At 38.1% G+C, this 18420-nt stretch overlaps 1 protein-coding gene across 1 annotated transcript in view; it reads left to right on the forward strand.

Annotated features, from left to right (window-relative positions):
- Positions 1 to 290: 290 nt before the first annotated feature.
- Positions 291 to 18420, forward strand: part of LOC149493226 (uncharacterized) — a 39628-nt gene continuing 21498 nt past the window's right edge. Inside the window, exons 1-10 of the mRNA XM_089715443.1 lie at positions 291 to 307; positions 3951 to 4477; positions 5132 to 5296; positions 5345 to 5712; positions 6139 to 6389; positions 6819 to 7468; positions 7601 to 8371; positions 8525 to 8650; positions 10189 to 10232; positions 11303 to 12095. Of these exons, the coding sequence (XP_089571569.1) occupies positions 291 to 307; positions 3951 to 4477; positions 5132 to 5296; positions 5345 to 5712; positions 6139 to 6389; positions 6819 to 7468; positions 7601 to 8371; positions 8525 to 8650; positions 10189 to 10232; positions 11303 to 12095 (3712 nt within the window). The remainder of the gene's footprint in view (positions 308 to 3950; positions 4478 to 5131; positions 5297 to 5344; positions 5713 to 6138; positions 6390 to 6818; positions 7469 to 7600; positions 8372 to 8524; positions 8651 to 10188; positions 10233 to 11302; positions 12096 to 18420) is intronic.

Raw genomic sequence — 18420 nt, forward strand, 5'->3', positions numbered from 1 at the left:
GTAATCCACATTCTTCCTTCCTTGCACCCTTCCTAACTCATTGTTCAAATCCCTAAAGTAATGATTAGGATTATCAACCTCCTTCTCTTCAAGGGCTTGAAATCTAGTTGGTGTAGTACTAGGACGAGCTCTTGTTGTATTAGAGCGTTGGGCAACTTTAATCTCCTGCAACTCCTTTCTCATATCTTGGACAAAATTGTTGAAGGTTCTAAACTGTCCTAGAATTGACTCCATTACAAGTTTCAATTGGGGATCCTCTATTTGCCTTCCATCCCCACTATTATCTCTAGATGTGCATGCACTCATGGTTAGTGTTCAAAATAGAAAACACGAAAACATTTGAGTTAGTGATAAAGCACTCCCTCACGTGTTTACACTCTTTAATCACTCCTTGCAAATCCTCCAATTGTACTTCAGAATTTCAGGCCAACCAATCAATCTCAAAGCACGTTTAGAACACAAGGAAAATAAACCTTAACAAAAGAAACGTAAGCACAATTCTAGAAAGAAAACTCAAACGAAATGAATGGTAGCACAAGAACAAAACAATGTACTACTTGATTATTAATTAGAGTGTTGGAACAAGCAAATACACCCTAACAATATAAATGAAGCAAAGATAGCACACAAACAAGAAATAGAAACTAGAATTTAAAAGACAATTTCTGGATATAATGTATGAATTTAGTTCACTACAAAGCAAACCAAATATGGACCTAATTAATTCTACCCAATCAAAGCAAGCAAACAAAGAAAACCCAAAAAAAAAAAATTTTTTTTTTTAAAGGTACTGTAGCACGGATGCTTCTGAGTTCCTGTAGCAAGTTACTGTAGCACAGCGTGCTTGACTTGTATCCTCACTTAACCCACAAATGTTGACGCGGAACCCAATGAAAATAAATTTCATGAACTCAATGACAAGTTTTGGAAGAGATCAAAGATCTAGAATAAACTTCCCTCTATGGCACCTAAAGCTTAAAGAAGCAAGAACACTAATAATAGAGTAAAAGAATAAGATAAACGCCACAAAGAATTGATAAGTTTACCTTGATTCTTGATGCAATTAGAAGAATGCAATCTCACACTCTCTAAAAACATGAACACGCCTAAGCATGAAGAAGTAGTCTTTAATTCATTGAATAATTGTTGGTAATTACAAAATAACAAGCTATTTATACTAATCTAAGAGGTCCAGATCCTTAGAGGCTTTAGAGTTAGCTAAGGAGTAGGATTAGCAAATCTAAACCAACTAAGGAGTTGACTAACAAAATCATAACAACTTAAGGATTTGGAGATCTAATCCAAATCCACTAAAGATTGACTAAATCTAATCAAAATAAGGCTAATTATTCAAGGGTGGCCGAAATATTGGAGGCCCAACCCATTAGCAAAGCAAAAACTCAAAATAAGCTAACTAACTTAATGATAGGCAGGGACAAGCACGGCCTGGGTGTGCTATTTGGCACGGGCGTGCTTCAATGTAGGAGTTCCCTCGTGAGAGTCAGAGGGAAGCACGGCCCGGGTGTGCTATTTGGCAAAACTAGATTCAAGAAGATTTAACAAGAAAATTCTAGATCCAAGAAGATCTAATGAGAAATTGTCTAGACCCAACAAGATCTAAAGAGATAATAATGTCTAGACAATTTCTCTTTGTATCTTCTTATTGTTTGCATCATTTTCTAGTTACCCTTTGACTAATTCAAGATCTATCTTTGAATATTCTTGTTGTTTGCTTATTTCTTGATAAAAAAAAAAAAATCTAGATCTGAATTGGTTGTTAAAGACATTACCTACCTAAAATTGAATTGGGAGACAAAAAATCATTGTTGGACAAAGTCATTACCTACCTAAAATTGAATTGGGAGACACAAAAGTCATTGTTGGACTAAGTCATTACCTACCTAAATTGAATTGGGAGACACAAACCATCCACTTATACCTTGTTAAGCCCTTACCCTACCTAAATTGGGTCACATTTGTAGGTTAAGTGAGGATATAAATCAAAAACGTTGTGCTACAGTAACTTGCTACAGGAACTCAGAAGCAAACTTGCTACAGTACCTTAAAAAAAATAATTTTTTTTTGGGTTTTCTTTGTTTGCTTGCTTTGATTGGGTAGAATTAATTAGGTCCATATTTGGTTTGCTTTGTAGCGAACTAAATTCATACGCTATATCCCTAAATCGTCTTTTAAATTCTAGTTTCAATTTCTTGTTTGTGTGCTATCTTTGCTTTATTTAACATTGCTAAAGTGTTATTTGCTTGTTCCTACACTTTAGTTTATTGATTTCTAGCAATACACCTTTCTTATTCTTGTATTGCAATTCAAACATTGTGATTTCTTGATAGAGTTTGTGCATTACTTAATTATATTCTTTGTTTTTCCTAACTTTCTCTTGACTTTTGTAGCAACTTTGGGATTCTGAAGTGCAATTATTCAAGTGGAAAGAGTGGTAAAAGGCTGGAGTGAAACCCACATATTGAAAAAAAAAAAAAGCCAAATTGATACGGATCCACTACCACCAACCACCTATGGAGCTCAAGGAAACAAGGACCACAACAATGGCAATCCATTAGCACTTCCTAATGGACCAATTACAAGGAGCCGTGCAAAGAAGTATGGAGCAACCATGTCCTTATATATTCAAGAACAAATCACACAAGAGCTCCATGACCTTGCTTTCAACAAGTGCTATGAAGAACTTGAAGGAACACCTAAGTTTCTCACATTAATAGAAGCACAAGTTGAGTGGGAACCATGTTTGGATAGCAAGAGCTCCTTTGCGCTTCTCGCGCTCGCGCAGTGAAGGTTCGCGCTCGCGAGTGTCGCTTGCGCTCGCGACTTGCGCTGCCTAACTCACTGCCTCTCCTTTGCGCTTCTCGCGCTCGCGCAGTGAAGGTTCGCGCTCGCGAAGTGTCGCTCGCGCTCGCGCATGTTGGAATCGCGCTCGCGACTTGCGCTGCCTAACTCTCTGCCTCTCCTTTGCGCTTCTCGCGCTCGCGCACGGTAGAATCGCGCTCGCGAGGTGTGGTCGCGCTCGCGTATGTGAAGCTCGCGCTCGCGAAGGAAGCTAGTTAGCTTATTTTGTGTTTTTTTGCTTTGTTAATGGGTTGGGCCTCCAATATTTCGGCCACCCTTGATTAATTAGCCTTATTTTGTTTAGATTTAGTCAATCTTTAGTAGATTTGGAATAGATATCCAAATCCTTAAGTTGTTATGATTTTGTTAGTCAACTCCTTAGTTGGTTTAGATTTGCTAAATCCTACTCCTTAGCTAACTCTAAATCCTCTAAGGATCTGGACCTCTTAGATTAGTATAAATAGATTGTTATTTTGTAAATTTTGAGGGATCAACAATTAATGAATTAAAGACTATTTCTTCATGCTTAGGCGTGTTCATGTTTTTAGAGAGTGTGAGATTGCATTCTTCTAATTGCATCAAGAATCAAGGTAAACTTATCAATTCTTTGTGGCGTTTATCTTATTCTTTTACTCTATTATTGGTGTTCTTGCTTCTTTAAGCTTTGGGTGCCATAGAGGGGAATTTATTCTAGATCTTTGATCTATTCCAAAACTTGTCATTGAGTTCATGAAATTTATTTTCATTGGGTTTCGCGTCAGTAATGATGGAATTCCAATTAAAGATCCTCAATTAAAACTCTTCATGGAAGCAATTCAAGGACAGTTTAGAACCTTCAATAATCTTGTCCAAGACATGAGGGAGGAATTGCAAGAGATAAAGGCTTCACAAAGCTCTAATACAACTAAAACTCGTCCACAAGCTAGATTTCAGGACCATGATGATGAAGAGAGTGAAGAGACCAATCCTAATAAACTTGATGGGGACTTGGGATCAATTAAGATGAGGATTCCATAATTCAAAGGCAACAATAATGCTGAAGAATTCCTTGAATGGGAGAGAAAGGTAGAACAAATCTTTGAATGCCATAGCTATTCTCAAGAAAAGAAATCCCATCTTGCTGCTGTTGAATTCAAAGGTTATGCCATGTTTTGGTGGGAACAATTGCTGTTGAAAAGAAGAAGGAAAGGATTACGACCCGTACCACCATGGGAGATCATGAAAGAGCTAATGCACCAAAAATTTGTCCCTACTCATTACTTTAGGGATTTACATAACAAATTAGCTAGAATGGTGCAAGGAGGAAGGAGTGTTGAAGAATACTACAAGGAGATGGAGATTTGCATGGCAAGAGCCAAGATTGAAGAGGAGGAGCAAATCACCATGTCACGTTTCCTAGGGGGTCTCAATAAAGACATTGCTGATGCTTTAGAGATGTATAGGTATGAAAGCTTAGAGGAGATGGTAGATATGGCCATGAAACTTGAAAGACAGAAAAAGGGGAGATCCAACACCAACAAGTATTCCAACAACACATGGGGATCTAAATGGTCTAAAGAAGGTGAGAAGAAGGAATTTAGAGGTTCAAATTCTCAAAGGACAGATTCAACTTCAAAGGGTAAAGAAACTGTCCAAACTCCATTAAAAGCAACAAAGGTACTTCTAACTCTACAACCCCTTCTGATAAGGAACCGGGATCGGGAATCAAAGGAATGAGATGTAAGTTCGCCTCTATGGCACCCCACGTTTATAATGAAACGGAAACACCAATAATCGAGATTAAAACGCTCTATGGCACCCCACGTTTATAATGAAACGGTAACACCAATAATCGAGCAAAGAACAAGATAAACGCCACAAACGAATTGATAAGTTTACCTTAATTCTTGATGCAATTAGAGGATAGCAAATTCTCACAATCACTCTAATTAAGAAGAACATGCAAGAGCATGAGCAATTCTGCCTTTGATTCAAATTATGCCAAAAATCCCGTTTTACATCTTAAGGAGGCTATTTATATGCCTTCAACAAACATAACCCTAAAGAAGAGCATCTAACTAGGCTGCCCTAGGGCCAAAACACATGGGCTTAACTCTAAAACACAAAATAAAGTCATTTCCAGCCCAAAACAAATAACTTGATATTGGGCAGATTGCATGCATCATAAAATCAACCCAAAACAACTTAAATAAACACTATGAGCCCATATCCCTTACATATTAATTAGACCAAAACAAGCAACAAGGGATAAGAACACATCCAAGCCCACTAGGAAGCACCAATGGATCCATATCACCTTCTAGAGAAATTAAATGCTTTAAATGTTTGGGGAAAGGGCATTATACATCTCAATGTCCTAATAAAAGAGTTATGATTGCTAAAGATGATGGGAATATTAGTTCTGAATCTGAATGTAGTGATTATGATGATATGCCTAATTTAGATGATGATAATGATAATTCAGAAAATTTAATACTTCCTGAACATGGAGAAGCTTTGGTTGCTAGACGTGCTTTGAACATGCATGTAAAAGAAGAAAGCCTTGAGCAACGTGAGAATATATTTCACACTAGATGTTTGATTAGTGGAAAAGTGTGTACTCTTATTGTTGATGGGGGTAGTTGCACTAATGTTGCTAGTGTAAACATGGTAAACAAACTGAACTTAACTTGTCTCAAGCATCCTAAGCCTTATAGGTTGCAATGGTTAAATGATTGTGGGGAGGTGAAAGTAACTAAACAGGTACTTGTGCCATTTTCTATTGGATGGTATGAAGATGAGATTTTGTGTGATATAGTACCTATGCAAGCTGGACATCTATTGTTGGGAAGACCATGGCAATATGATAGAAGAGCACTTCATGATGGATTCCACAATCGATATTCTTTGATTCATAAAGGGAAAAAGGTGGTTCTTGTACCTTTATCACCTCAAGAGGTTTATGAAGACCAAAGAAAGATAATTGAGAGAGAGAGAGAGGTTTCGGCCTTGAGAAAAAAAGAGAGTGAGAATCTGAGATTGAGAGAACAAAAGAGAGAAAAAAGTAAGGATGAGGGAAAAGAGGCCACAAAAATAACAAAACAAATTAATGGCCCAATTGTGAGTGAAAAACAAAGAGAGGAGAAAAAGAAATAGACTTTTTATGCAAGAACTAGAGAGGTTAAGTGTGCCATTGCCTTAGAGAAGCCCATATTGCTTCTTAGGTACAAGGAAGTTTTGTTTACTGAATCTAACACTAACCTTGACAATTTGCCTTCTATGTTTGTTTCTATGTTGCAGGAATTTGATGATGTCTTTCCTAGTGAATTACCAAGTGGTTTACCACCTTTAAGAGGAATAGAACATCAAATTGACTTCATTCCTGGATCCACCATTCCAAATAGGCCTGCCTATAGAAGCAATCCAATGGAAACAAAGGAGTTGCAAAGGCAAGTGGATGAACTTATGGAGAAAGGTTTGGTGAGAGAAAGTATGAGCCCGTGTGCCGTTCCCGTGCTTCTAGTACCTAAAAAGGATGGAACATGGCGCATGTGTGTTGATTGTAGAGCAGTCAACAAAATCACAGTAAAGTATAGACACCCTATCCCTAGACTTGATGATATGTTAGATGAATTGCATGGGGCAACTTACTTTACTAAAATTGATTTAATGAGTGGTTACCATCAAATTAGAATGCAACCAGGTGATGAATGGAAAACTGCTTTTAAAACTAAGTATGGTTTGTATGAATGGTTAGTTATGCCTTTTGGACTATCTAATGCACCTAGTACTTTTATGAGGCTTATGAACCATGTATTGCGTGCCTTCTTAGGAAAGTTTGTGGTTGTATACTTTGATGATATACTCATCTATAGCAAGTCTCTTAATGATCATATTGAGCATGTTAGGATAGTGTTACAAACTTTGAGGACAGAAAAGTTGTATGCTAAACTTAACAAATGCACATTTTGTATAGATAGACTTGTATTTTTTGGTTTTATTGTGAGTGCACAGGGTATTGAAGTAGATGAGGAGAAAGTGAAAGCTATCAAAGAATGGCCAACTCCCAAATCGGTTTCTGAAGTTAGGAGTTTTCATGGGTTGGCAAGCTTCTATAGAAGGTTTGTTAAAGATTTCTCTTCAATTGCAGCACCACTAACAGAAATTATCAAAAAGGAAGTTGGATTTAAGTGGGGAGAAGAACAACAAAGGGCATTCGAAACACTAAAAGGGAAGTTAACTTCTACACCTATACTTTCTTTGCCTAATTTTGATAATACTTTTGAGATTGAGTGTGATGCTTCTGGAGTGGGAATTGGGGCTGTCCTAATGCAAGAAAAGAAGCCAATTGCCTACTTTAGTGAGAAGTTGAATGGAGCACAACTCAACTATTCAACCTATGACAAAGAGCTTTATGCCTTGGTAAGAACTTTACATGTTTGGCAACACTACTTATTACCTAAAGAGTTTGTCATCCATACTGACCATGAGGCCCTAAAACACTTGAAGGGTCAAGGTAAGCTCAATAAAAGACATGGTAAGTGGGTTGAATTTATTGAACAATTTCCATATGTGATTAAATACAAGCATGGAAAAGACAATGTTGTTGCTGATGCATTATCAAGAAGATATACTCTAATTACTGCTCTTAGCTCTAAATTGCTTGGATTTGAGTATGTTAAAGACTTGTATGTGAATGATTCTGATTTTGGCAACATATATGTAGCATGTGAGCATGGAGCATTTGATAAGTTCTATAGACATGATGGATATTTGTTTAAGAACAACAAACTTTGTGTGCCTAAATGTTCTATGCGTGAATTGCTTGTGATTGAATCTCATAGTGGGGGATTGATGGGACACTTTGGGGTACATAAGACTTATGATATGTTGAATGAACACTTCTATTGGCCTCATATGATTAAAGATGTAGAGAGGGTTTGTAACTCTTGTATTACTTGTAAACAGGCCAAATCTAAGTCTATGCCTCATGGATTATACATGCCTTTACCTGTTCCTAGTTCTCCTTGGATTGATATATCTATGGACTTTGTACTTGGATTACCTAGGACTAAACGTGGTAAAGATAGCATATTTGTTGTTGTTGATAGATTTAGCAAGATGGCTCATTTTATTCCTTGTCATAAAACTGATGATGCCAATAATGTTGCTGAATTATTCTTTAAAGAAGTGGTAAGATTGCATGGGGTACCAAGAACAATAGTTTCTGATAGGGATGCAAAGTTTCTTTCACACTTTTGGAGGGTTTTGTGGGGTAAACTTGGAACTAAATTACTTTATTCTACAACTTGTCATCCACAAACAGATGGACAAACTGAAGTTGTGAATAGAACTTTAGGAACATTGCTTCGTGCTATTGTGGGTAAGAACTTGAAAACTTGGGAAGATTGTTTGCCATTCATTGAGTTTGCATATAATCGTAGCATACATTCTACCTCAGGTTTTAGCCCATTTGAACTTGTTTATGGCTTTAATCCACTAACTGTATTAGATCTTGTTCCTTTACCTTTGAATGAACTTTCTAATCTAGATGGTGAGAAAAAGGCAGAATTGGTGAAGTCTTTACATGAGAAGGCTAGAGCCAACATAGAAAAGAGGAACAAGCAATATGCTAATCAAGCCAACAAGGGCAGGAAGAAGTTAGTACTTATGCCAGGTGATTGGGTTTGGGTACACTTTCGCAAGGAAAGATTTCCCAACCAAAGGAAGAATAAGCTAGATGCACGTGGAGATGGGCCATTCCAAGTCTTAGAACGCATCAATGACAATGCCTACAAAATAGACTTACCAGGTGAGTATAATGTTTCTGCAACTTTTAATATTAGTGATTTGTCTCCCTTGACATGGATGCAGATTTGAGGACAAATCTTTTTAAAGAAGGGGGGGATGATACGGATCCACTACCACCAACCACCTATGGAGCTCAAGGAAACAAGGACCACAACAATGGCAATCCATTAGCACTTCCTAATGGACCAATTACAAGGAGCCGTGCAAAGAAGTATGGAGCAACCATGTCCTTATATATTCAAGAACAAATCACACAAGAGCTCCATGACCTTGCTTTCAACAAGTGCTATGAAGAACTTGAAGGAACACCTAAGTTTCTCACATTAATAGAAGCACAAGTTGAGTGGGAACCATGTTTGGATAGCAAGAGCTCCTTTGCGCTTCTCGCGCTCGCGCAGTGAAGGTTCGCGCTCGCGAGTGTCGCTCGCGCTCGCGCATGTTGGAATCGCGCTCGCGACTTGCGCTGCCTAACTCACTGCCTCTCCTTTGCGCTTCTCGCGCTCGCGCAGTGAAGGTTCGCGCTCGCGAAGTGTCGCTCGCGCTCGCGCATGTTGGAATCGCGCTCGCGACTTGTGCTGCCTAACTCTCTGCCTCTCCTTTGCGCTTCTCGCGCTCGCGCACGGTAGAATCACGCTCGCGAGGTGTGGTCGCGCTCGCGTATGTGAAGCTCGCGCTCGCGAAGGAAGCTAGTTAGCTTATTTTGTGTTTTTTTGCTTTGTTAATGGGTTGGGCCTCCAATATTTCGGCCACCCTTAATTAATTAGCCTTATTTTGTTTAGATTTAGTCAATCTTTAGTAGATTTGGAATAGATATCCAAATCCTTAAGTTGTTATGATTTTGTTAGTCAACTCCTTAGTTGGTTTAGATTTGCTAAATCCTACTCCTTAGCTAACTCTAAATCCTCTAAGGATCTGGACCTCTTAGATTAGTATAAATAGCTTGTTATTTTGTAAATTTTGAGGGATCAACAATTAATGAATTAAAGACTATTTCTTCATGCTTAGGCGTGTTCATGTTTTTAGAGAGTGTGAGATTGCATTCTTCTAATTGCATCAAGAATCAAGGTAAACTTATCAATTCTTTGTGGCGTTTATCTTATTCTTTTACTCTATTATTGGTGTTCTTGCTTCTTTAAGCTTTGGGTGCCATAGAGGGGAATTTATTCTAGATCTTTGATCTATTCCAAAACTTGTCATTGAGTTCATGAAATTTATTTTCATTGGGTTCCGCGTCACAAATAAGGAGAGAAACACGTGAGGGAGTGATAAACTAACTATTTCCTTAATTTTTGCAATCTTATTTCAGGATGTCTAATTCATCTAGAGACAAGGATAATAGCCCTCTCAAAGTTGAAGATCCAAAACTACAAGCCTTTCTAGATGCTTTCTCTGGAGAAATGGGACGAATCACTAGGCTTATGGAGAGCTTTAATGACAGACTGGAGATTCAAGAGCAAAAGACAGAAAGACATGACCCTAATGCCACAAGGAGGGGTGCAAGCACTTCCAAAGAGCACTCTAGACAACCTTGGCATGAAGAGTATGAAGAAGAGGATGATGAATGGCATAGAGAGCCTATGTGGGTAAGAGGAGGTAGAAATAATAGAGGAAGAGGAAGTGACGCGGAACCCAATGAAAATAAATTTCATGAACTCAATGACAAGTTTTGGAAGAGATCAAAGATCTAGAATAAACTCCCCTCTATGGCACCCAAAGCTTAAAGAAGCGAGAACACCAATAATAGAGTAAAAGAATAAGATAAACGCCACAAAGAATTGATAAGTTTACCTTGATTCTTGATGCAATTAGAAGAATGCAATCTCACACTCTCTCTAAAGCCAACACGCCAAAGCATGAAGAAATAGTCTTTAATTCATTGAATAATTGTTGTTTAATTACAAAATAACAAGCTATTTATACTAATCTAAGAGGTCCAGATCCTTAGAGGATTTAGAGTTAGCTAAGGAGTAGGATTAGCAAATCTAAACCAACTAAGGAGTTGACTAACAAAATCATAACAACTTAAGGATTTGGAGATCTAATCCAAATCCACTAAAGATTGACTAAATCTAATCAAAATAAGGCTAATTATTCAAGGGTGGCCGAAATATTGGAGGCCCAACCCATTAGCAAAGCAAAAACTCAAAATAAGCTAACTAACTTAATGATAGGCAGGGACAAGCACGGCCTGGGTGTGCTATTTGGCACGGGCGTGCTTCAATGTAGGAGTTCCCTCGTGAGAGTCAGAGGGAAGCACGGCCAGGGTGTGCTATTTGGCACGGGGGTGCTTCAGAGTCAGAGGGAAGCACGGCCTGGGTGTGCTATTTGGCACGGGTTGTGCTTCAAGGTAGTTGTTTTCCTCAGCAAGTCAGACGAGGGCACGGCTTGGGGTGTGCCATCTAGCACGGGCGTGCTAACCAATTCATGTTCCCATTCAACATGTGCTTCTATTAATGTGAGAAATTTAAGTGTTCCTTCAAGTTCTTCATAGCACTTGTTGAAAGCAAGGTCATGGAGCTCTTTTGTAACTTGTTCTTGAATGTGTAAGGACATGGTTGCTCCATACTTCTTTGCATGACTCCTTGTAATTGGTCCATTAGGAAGTGCTAATGGATTGCCATTGTTGTGGTTCTTGTTCCCTTGAACTCCATAGGTGGTTGGTGGTAGTGGATCCGTATCAGGAAGAGGGATTGGTAGAGGCCGTGTTTACAGAAATGAAACTTACTATGGAGAGGATGATGAAGAGGTTGACACACCATTAGATGGTAACTTGGGTAACATCAAACTCAAGGTGCCACCTTTCAAAGGCCGAAACAATGCAGACGAATACTTGGAATGGGAGAGGAAGGTCGAGATGATCTTTGAATGCAACAGGTATACTGAAGAAAAAAAGGTGAAAATTGCAGCCTTAGAGTTCCAAGACTATGCTCTATTTTGGTGGGATCAACTTAATCAGAGTCGAAGAAAAGTGGGAAGACGACCTATCCACAATTGGGAAGACATGAAGGAGGTAATGAGAAAACGTTTTCTTCCTGAGCATTATTTCAGGGAGTTGCATCAGAAGCTTCATAGACTCGTCCAAGGAGCCAAATCAGTAGAAGACTATCATAAGGATATGGAGATGTGCATGGCTAGAGCACACATTGAGGAAAATGAGGAGGTGACCATGGCTAGATTCCTAGGTGGCCTTAATAAAGACATAGCTGATGCATTAGAGATGTACAAGTATGATTCCATGGAGGAGATGCTGAATATGGCTATGAAGTTAGAGAAGCAGAGAAAAGGGAAGAGCACCACATCATATAGGGCTGCCAACAACAACAGCAATTCTTGGGGTGCTAGATGGCCTAAAAGGGAGGAGAAAAAGGAGTTTCAAAGCTCTACACAAAAGGGGACAGATGCAGTGCCTAAGGCATTCACGCCTAATGTGCCAACTTATTCAAAGGGTTCTGATACGGATCCACTACCACCAACCACCTATGGGGCTCAAGGGAACAAGAACCACAACAATGGCAATCCATTAGCACTTCCTAGTGGACCAATTACAAGGAGCCGTGCAAAGAAGTATGGAGCAACCATGTCCTTACACATACAAGAACAAGTTACAAAAGAGCTCCATGACCTTGCTTTCAACAAGTGCTATGAAGAACTTGAAGGAACACCTAAGTTTCTCACATTAATAGAAGCACATGTTGAGTGGGAACATGAATTGGTTAGCACGCCCGTGCTAGATGGCACACCCCAGGCCGTGCCCTCGTCTGACTCTGAAGCACCCCCGTGCTAAATAGCACACCCTGGCCGTGCTTCCCTCTGACTCTCAAGAGGGAACTCCTACATTGAAGCACGCCCGTGCCAAATAGCACACCCAGGCCGTGCTTGTCACTGCCTCTCATTAAGTTAGTTAGCTTATTTTGAGTTTTTGCTTTGTTAATGGGTTGGGCCTCCAATATTTCGGCCACCCTTGAATAATTAGCCTTATTTTGTTTAGATTTAGTCAATCTTTAGTAGATTTGGATTAGACATCCAAATCCTTAAGTTGTTATGATTTTGTTAGTCTTATCCTTAGTTGGTTTAGATTTGCTAAATCCTACTCCTTAGCTAACTCTAAATCCTTTAAGGATCTGGACCTTTTAGACTAGTATAAATAGCTTGTTATTTTGTAATTATAAAAAAACAATTATTCAATGAATTAAAGACTACTTCTTCATGCTTAGGCGTGTTCATGTTTTTAGAGAGTGTGAGATTGCATTCTTCTAATTGCATCAAGAATCAAGGTAAACTTATCAATTCTTTGTGGCGTTTATCTTATTCTTTTACTCTATTATTGGTGTTCTTGCTTCTTTAAGCTTTGAGTGCCATAGAGGGGAGTTTATTCTAGATCTTTGATCTCTTCCAAAACTTGTCATAGAGTTCATGAAATTTATTTTCATTGGGTTCCGCGTCAGTTTGGTATCAGAGCCAAAGATTAAGGTAAATTCTTATTTATCTTAGTTCTAGGGTTTATGTTTATTTGTTTTATTGTTCTTCTTGTTTTTGTGTTTGTTATCTTCTTCATCTTGTTTCTTTGTGTGTTTGTTTTCTTTTGTTTAGTTTCAATTCGTTTTGCTTCAATTAAAATTCATAAATTTCGTTCTTGTTTCAATTCTGGAAGTTAGATCTTAGACCTTGTTGATTAAAAAAAAAAAAAAAAGAGTATAGAAAATTTCGTCCACCATTGAATTTGTGTGTGTGGATCTTGATTTTGTTCCTGCAACCAAAAGATTTGATCCTAATCCAAAGGGGATTATACCTTATTTTGTGGGATTTGACCATATTTTGTGGGATTATTCCTAATCCTTAGAAGATTTGACCATACATTGTGGGATTGTTCCTAATCCTAAGGGATTTGACCATATTTTATGGGATTTAGTTTATCCACTACAATCTTGTGATAAAATCCAATCTTAACTACTTGTGGATAAGATAACAAAAATTAGTTGACCATATCTTTTTGAGATTGAGCAAAATCTACTACAATCCTTGTCAAATCTAAGAATCCTACTTAAATTGGGTTGCATTAAAAGGGACACAAGGCAGCACGCCCGTGCTTCACCTCAAGCACAACCGTGCACTTTTCTGACTTCCACTTATTAGACTAGGCATTACACGCACGCCCGTGCTTCTTCTAGCACACCCGTGCCCGATTCTGTCCATTGTTTTTCTTTGATTACTTGCTTTGTTTTGGGTAGAATTAATTAGGTCCATATTTGGTTTGCTTTGTAGTAAGCTAAATTCATACATTATATCCTAATATTGTCTTTTAAATTCTAGTTTCTTGTTTTTGTGTGAACTTTCTATTGCTTCTATTACATTGTTAGGGTGTATTTGCTTGTTCACTACACTCTAATTGATCATTAAAGTAGTGCATTGTTTGTGTTCTTGTGCTACTGTCCATAACGTTTTGAGTCTCCTTTCTAGAATTGTGCTTGCTTTTCATTGTTAAGTTTTATTCCTTGTTCTAAACGTGATCTTTGAGTTGATTGGTTGAACTAAGATTCTGAAGTTCAATTGGAAGAATTGCAAGGAGTGATTCAAGAGTGTAAACACGTGAGGGAGTGATTTATCAATAACCCTAAATCTTTTGTGTTTTCTTTTGAATACTAACCATGAGTATAGGCAAATCTGGAGATGGTAATGATGGAATTCCAATTAAAGATCCTCAATTAAAACTCTTCATGGAAGCAATTCAAGGACAGTTTAGAACCTTCAATAATCTTGTCCAAGACATGAGGGAAGAGTTGCAAGAGATAAAAGCTTCACAAAGCTCTAATACAACTAGAACTCGTCCACAAACTAGATTTCAAGACCATGATGTTGAAGAGAGTGAGGAGACCAATCCAAATAAACTTGATGGAGACTTGGGATCAATTAAGATGAGGATTCCAGAATTCAAAGGCAACAACAATGCTGAAGAGTACCTTGAATGGGAAAGGAAGGTCGAACAAATCTTTGAATGCCATAACTATTCTCAAGAAAAGAAATCTCATCTTGCAGCTGTTGAATTCAAAGGGTATGCTATGTTTTGGTGGGAACAATTGCTATTGAAAAGAAGAAGGAGGGGATTACGACCCGTACCACCATGGGAGCTCATGAAAGAACTAATGCACCAAAAATTTGTCCCTACTCATTACTTTAGGGATTTACACAATAAATTAGCTAGAATGGTGCAAGGAGGAAGGAGTGTGGAAGAATACTACAAGGAGATGGAGATTTGCATGGCAAGAGCCAAGATTGAAGAAGATGAGCTAATCACCATGTCACGTTTCCTTGGAGGTCTAAATAAAGATATTGCAGATGCCTTAGAGATGTATAGGTATGATACCTTGGAGGATATGATAGATATGGCCATGAAACTTGAAAGACAGAAAAGGGGGAGATCCACCAATAAGTTTTCCAACAACACATGGGGATCTAAATGGCCTAAAGAAGGTGAGAAGAAGGAATTTAGAGGTTCTAATTCTCAAAGGACAGATTCAACTTCAAAAGGTAAAGAAGCTGTCCAAACTCCATTCAAAAGCAACAAAGGTACCTCTAACTCTATAACCCCTTCTAGAGAAATTAAATGTTTTAAATGTTTGGGGAAAGGACATTATGCATCTCAATGTCCTAATAAAAGGGTTATGATTGCTAAAGATGATGGGAATATTAGTTCTGAATCTGAATGTAGTGATTATGATGATATGCCTAATTTAGATAATGATAATGATGATTCAGAAAATTTAATACTTCCTGAACATGGGGAAGCTTTGGTTGCTAGACGTGCTTTGAACATGCATGTAAAGGAAGAAAGCCTTGAGCAACGTGAGAATATATTTCACACTAGATGCTTGATTAGTGGAAAGGTGTGTACTCTTATCATTGATGGGGGTAGTTGCACTAATGTTGCTAGTGTAAACATGGTAAACAAACTGAACTTAACTTGTCTCAAGCATCCTAAACCTTATAAATTGCAATGGTTGAATGATTGTGGGGAAGTGAAAGTAACCAAACAGGTACTTGTGCCATTTTCTATTGGATGGTATGAAGATGAAATCTTGTGTGATATAGTACCTATGCAAGCTGGACATCTATTGTTGGGAAGACCATGGCAATATGATAGAAGAGCACATCATGATGGATTCCACAATCGATACTCATTGATTCATAAGGGGAAAAAGGTGGTTCTTGTACCTTTATCACCTCAAGAGGTTTATGAAGACCAAAGAAAGATACTTGAGAGAGAGAGAGAGGTTTCAGCCTTAAGAAAACATGAGAGTGAGAATCTGAGATTGAGAGAACAAAAGAGAGAAAAGAGTAAGGATGAGGGAAAAGAGGCCACAAAAATAACAAGACAAATTAATGGCCCAATTGTGAGAGAAAAAGAAAGAGAGGAGAAAAAGAAACAGACTTTTTATGCAAGAATTAGAGAGGTTAAGTGTGCTATTGCCTTGGAGAAGCCCATATTGCTTCTAAGGTACAAAGAGGTTTTATTTGCTGAAACTAACACTGACCTTGAAAGTTTGCCTTCTATGTTTGTTTCTATGTTGCAGGAATTTGATGATGTCTTTCCTAGTGAATTACTAAGTGGTTTACCACCTTTGAGAGGAATAGAACATCAAATTGACTTCATTCCTGGATCCACCATTCCAAATAGGCCTGCCTATAGAAGTAATCCAATGGAGACAAAGGAGTTGCAAAGGCAAGTTGATGAACTTATGGAAAAAGGTTTGGTAAGAGAAAGCATGAGCCCGTGTGCCGTTCCCGTGCTTCTAGTCCCTAAAAAGGATGGAACATGGCGCATGTGTGTTGATTGTAGAGCGGTCAACAAAATTACAGTAAAGTATAGACACCCTATCCCTAGACTTGATGATATGTTGGATGAATTGCATGGGGCAACTTACTTTACTAAAATTGATTTAATGAGTGGTTACCATCAAATTAGAATGCAACCAGGTGATGAATGGAAAACTGCTTTTAAAACTAAGTATGGTTTGTATGAATGGTTAGTTATGCCTTTTGGACTATCTAATGCACCTAGTACTTTTATGAGGCTTATGAACCATGTATTGCGTGCCTTCTTGGGAAAATTTGTGGTTGTATACTTTGATGATATACTCATCTATAGCAAGTCTCTTGATGATCATATTGAGCATGTTAGGATAGTGTTACAAACTTTGAGGACAGAAAAGTTGTATGCTAAACTTAACAAATGCACATTTTGTATAGATAGACTTGTGTTTCTTGGTTTTATTGTGAGTGCACAGGGTATTGAAGTAGATGAGGAGAAAGTGAAAGCTATCAAAGAATGGCCAACTCCCAAATCAGTTTCTGAAGTTAGGAGTTTTCATGGGTTAGCAAGCTTCTATAGAAGGTTTGTTAAAGATTTCTCTTCAATTGCAGCACCACTAACAGAAATTATCAAAAAGGAAGTTGGGTTCAAGTGGGAAGAAGAGCAACAAAAGGCGTTTGACACGCTTAAAGGGGAGTTAACTTCTGCACCTATACTTTCTTTGCCTAATTTTGAGAATACTTTTGAGATTGAGTGTGATGCTTCTGGAGTGGGAATTGGGGCTGTCCTAATGCAAGAAAAGAAGCCAATTGCCTACTTTAGTGAGAAGTTGAATGGAGCACAACTCAACTATTCAACCTATGATAAAGAGTTGTATGCCTTGGTAAGAACTCTACATGTTTGGCAACACTACTTACTACCGAAGGAGTTTGTCATCCATACAGACCATGAGGCCCTAAAACACTTGAAGGGTCAAGGTAAGCTTAATAAAAGGCATGGTAAGTGGGTTGAATTTATTGAACAATTTCCATATGTGATTAAATACAAGCATGGAAAAGATAATGTTGTTGCTGATGCATTGTCAAGGAGATATACTCTAATTACGGCACTTAGTTCTAAATTACTTGGATTTGAGTATGTTAAAGACTTATATGCGAATGATTCTGACTTTAGCAACATATATGTAGCATGTGAGCATGGAGCATTTGATAAGTTCTATAGACATGATGGATATTTGTTTAAGGGTGGCAAACTTTGTGTGCCTAAGTGTTCTATGCGTGAATTGCTTGTGCTTGAATCTCATAGTGGGGGATTGATGGGGCATTTTGGAATGCATAAGACTTATGATATGTTGAATGAACACTTTTATTGGCGTCATATGATTAAAGATGTAGAAAGAGTTTGTAATTCTTGTATTGCTTGTAAACAGGCCAAATCTAAGTCTATGCCTCATGGATTATACATGCCTTTACCTGTTCCTAGTTCTCCTTGGATTGATATATCTATGGACTTTGTACTTGGATTACCTAGGACTAAGCGTGGTAAAGATAGCATATTTGTTGTTGTTGATAGGTTTAGCAAGATGGCTCATTTTATTCCTTGTCATAAAACTGATGATGCCAATAATGTTGCTAATATATTCTTTAGAGAAGTAGTAAGATTACATGGGGTACCAAGAACTATAGTTTCAGATAGGGATGCAAAGTTCCTTTCACATTTTTGGAGAGTTTTGTGGGGTAAGCTTGGAACTAAATTGCTTTATTCTACAACTTGTCATCCACAAACAGATGGACAAACTGAAGTTGTGAATAGGACTTTAGGAACATTGCTTCGTGCCATTGTGGGCAAGAACTTAAAAACTTGGGAAGATTGTTTGCCATTCATTGAGTTTGCATATAATCGTAGCATACATTCTACCTCAGGTTTTAGTCCATTTGAACTTGTTTATGGCTTTAATCCACTAA

Source organism: Jatropha curcas, chromosome 10 (assembly GCF_041381405.1).
Source record: "Jatropha curcas cultivar XTBG-Jc1 chromosome 10, XTBG_Jcur_1.0, whole genome shotgun sequence".
Lineage (NCBI taxonomy): Eukaryota > Viridiplantae > Streptophyta > Magnoliopsida > Malpighiales > Euphorbiaceae > Jatropha > Jatropha curcas.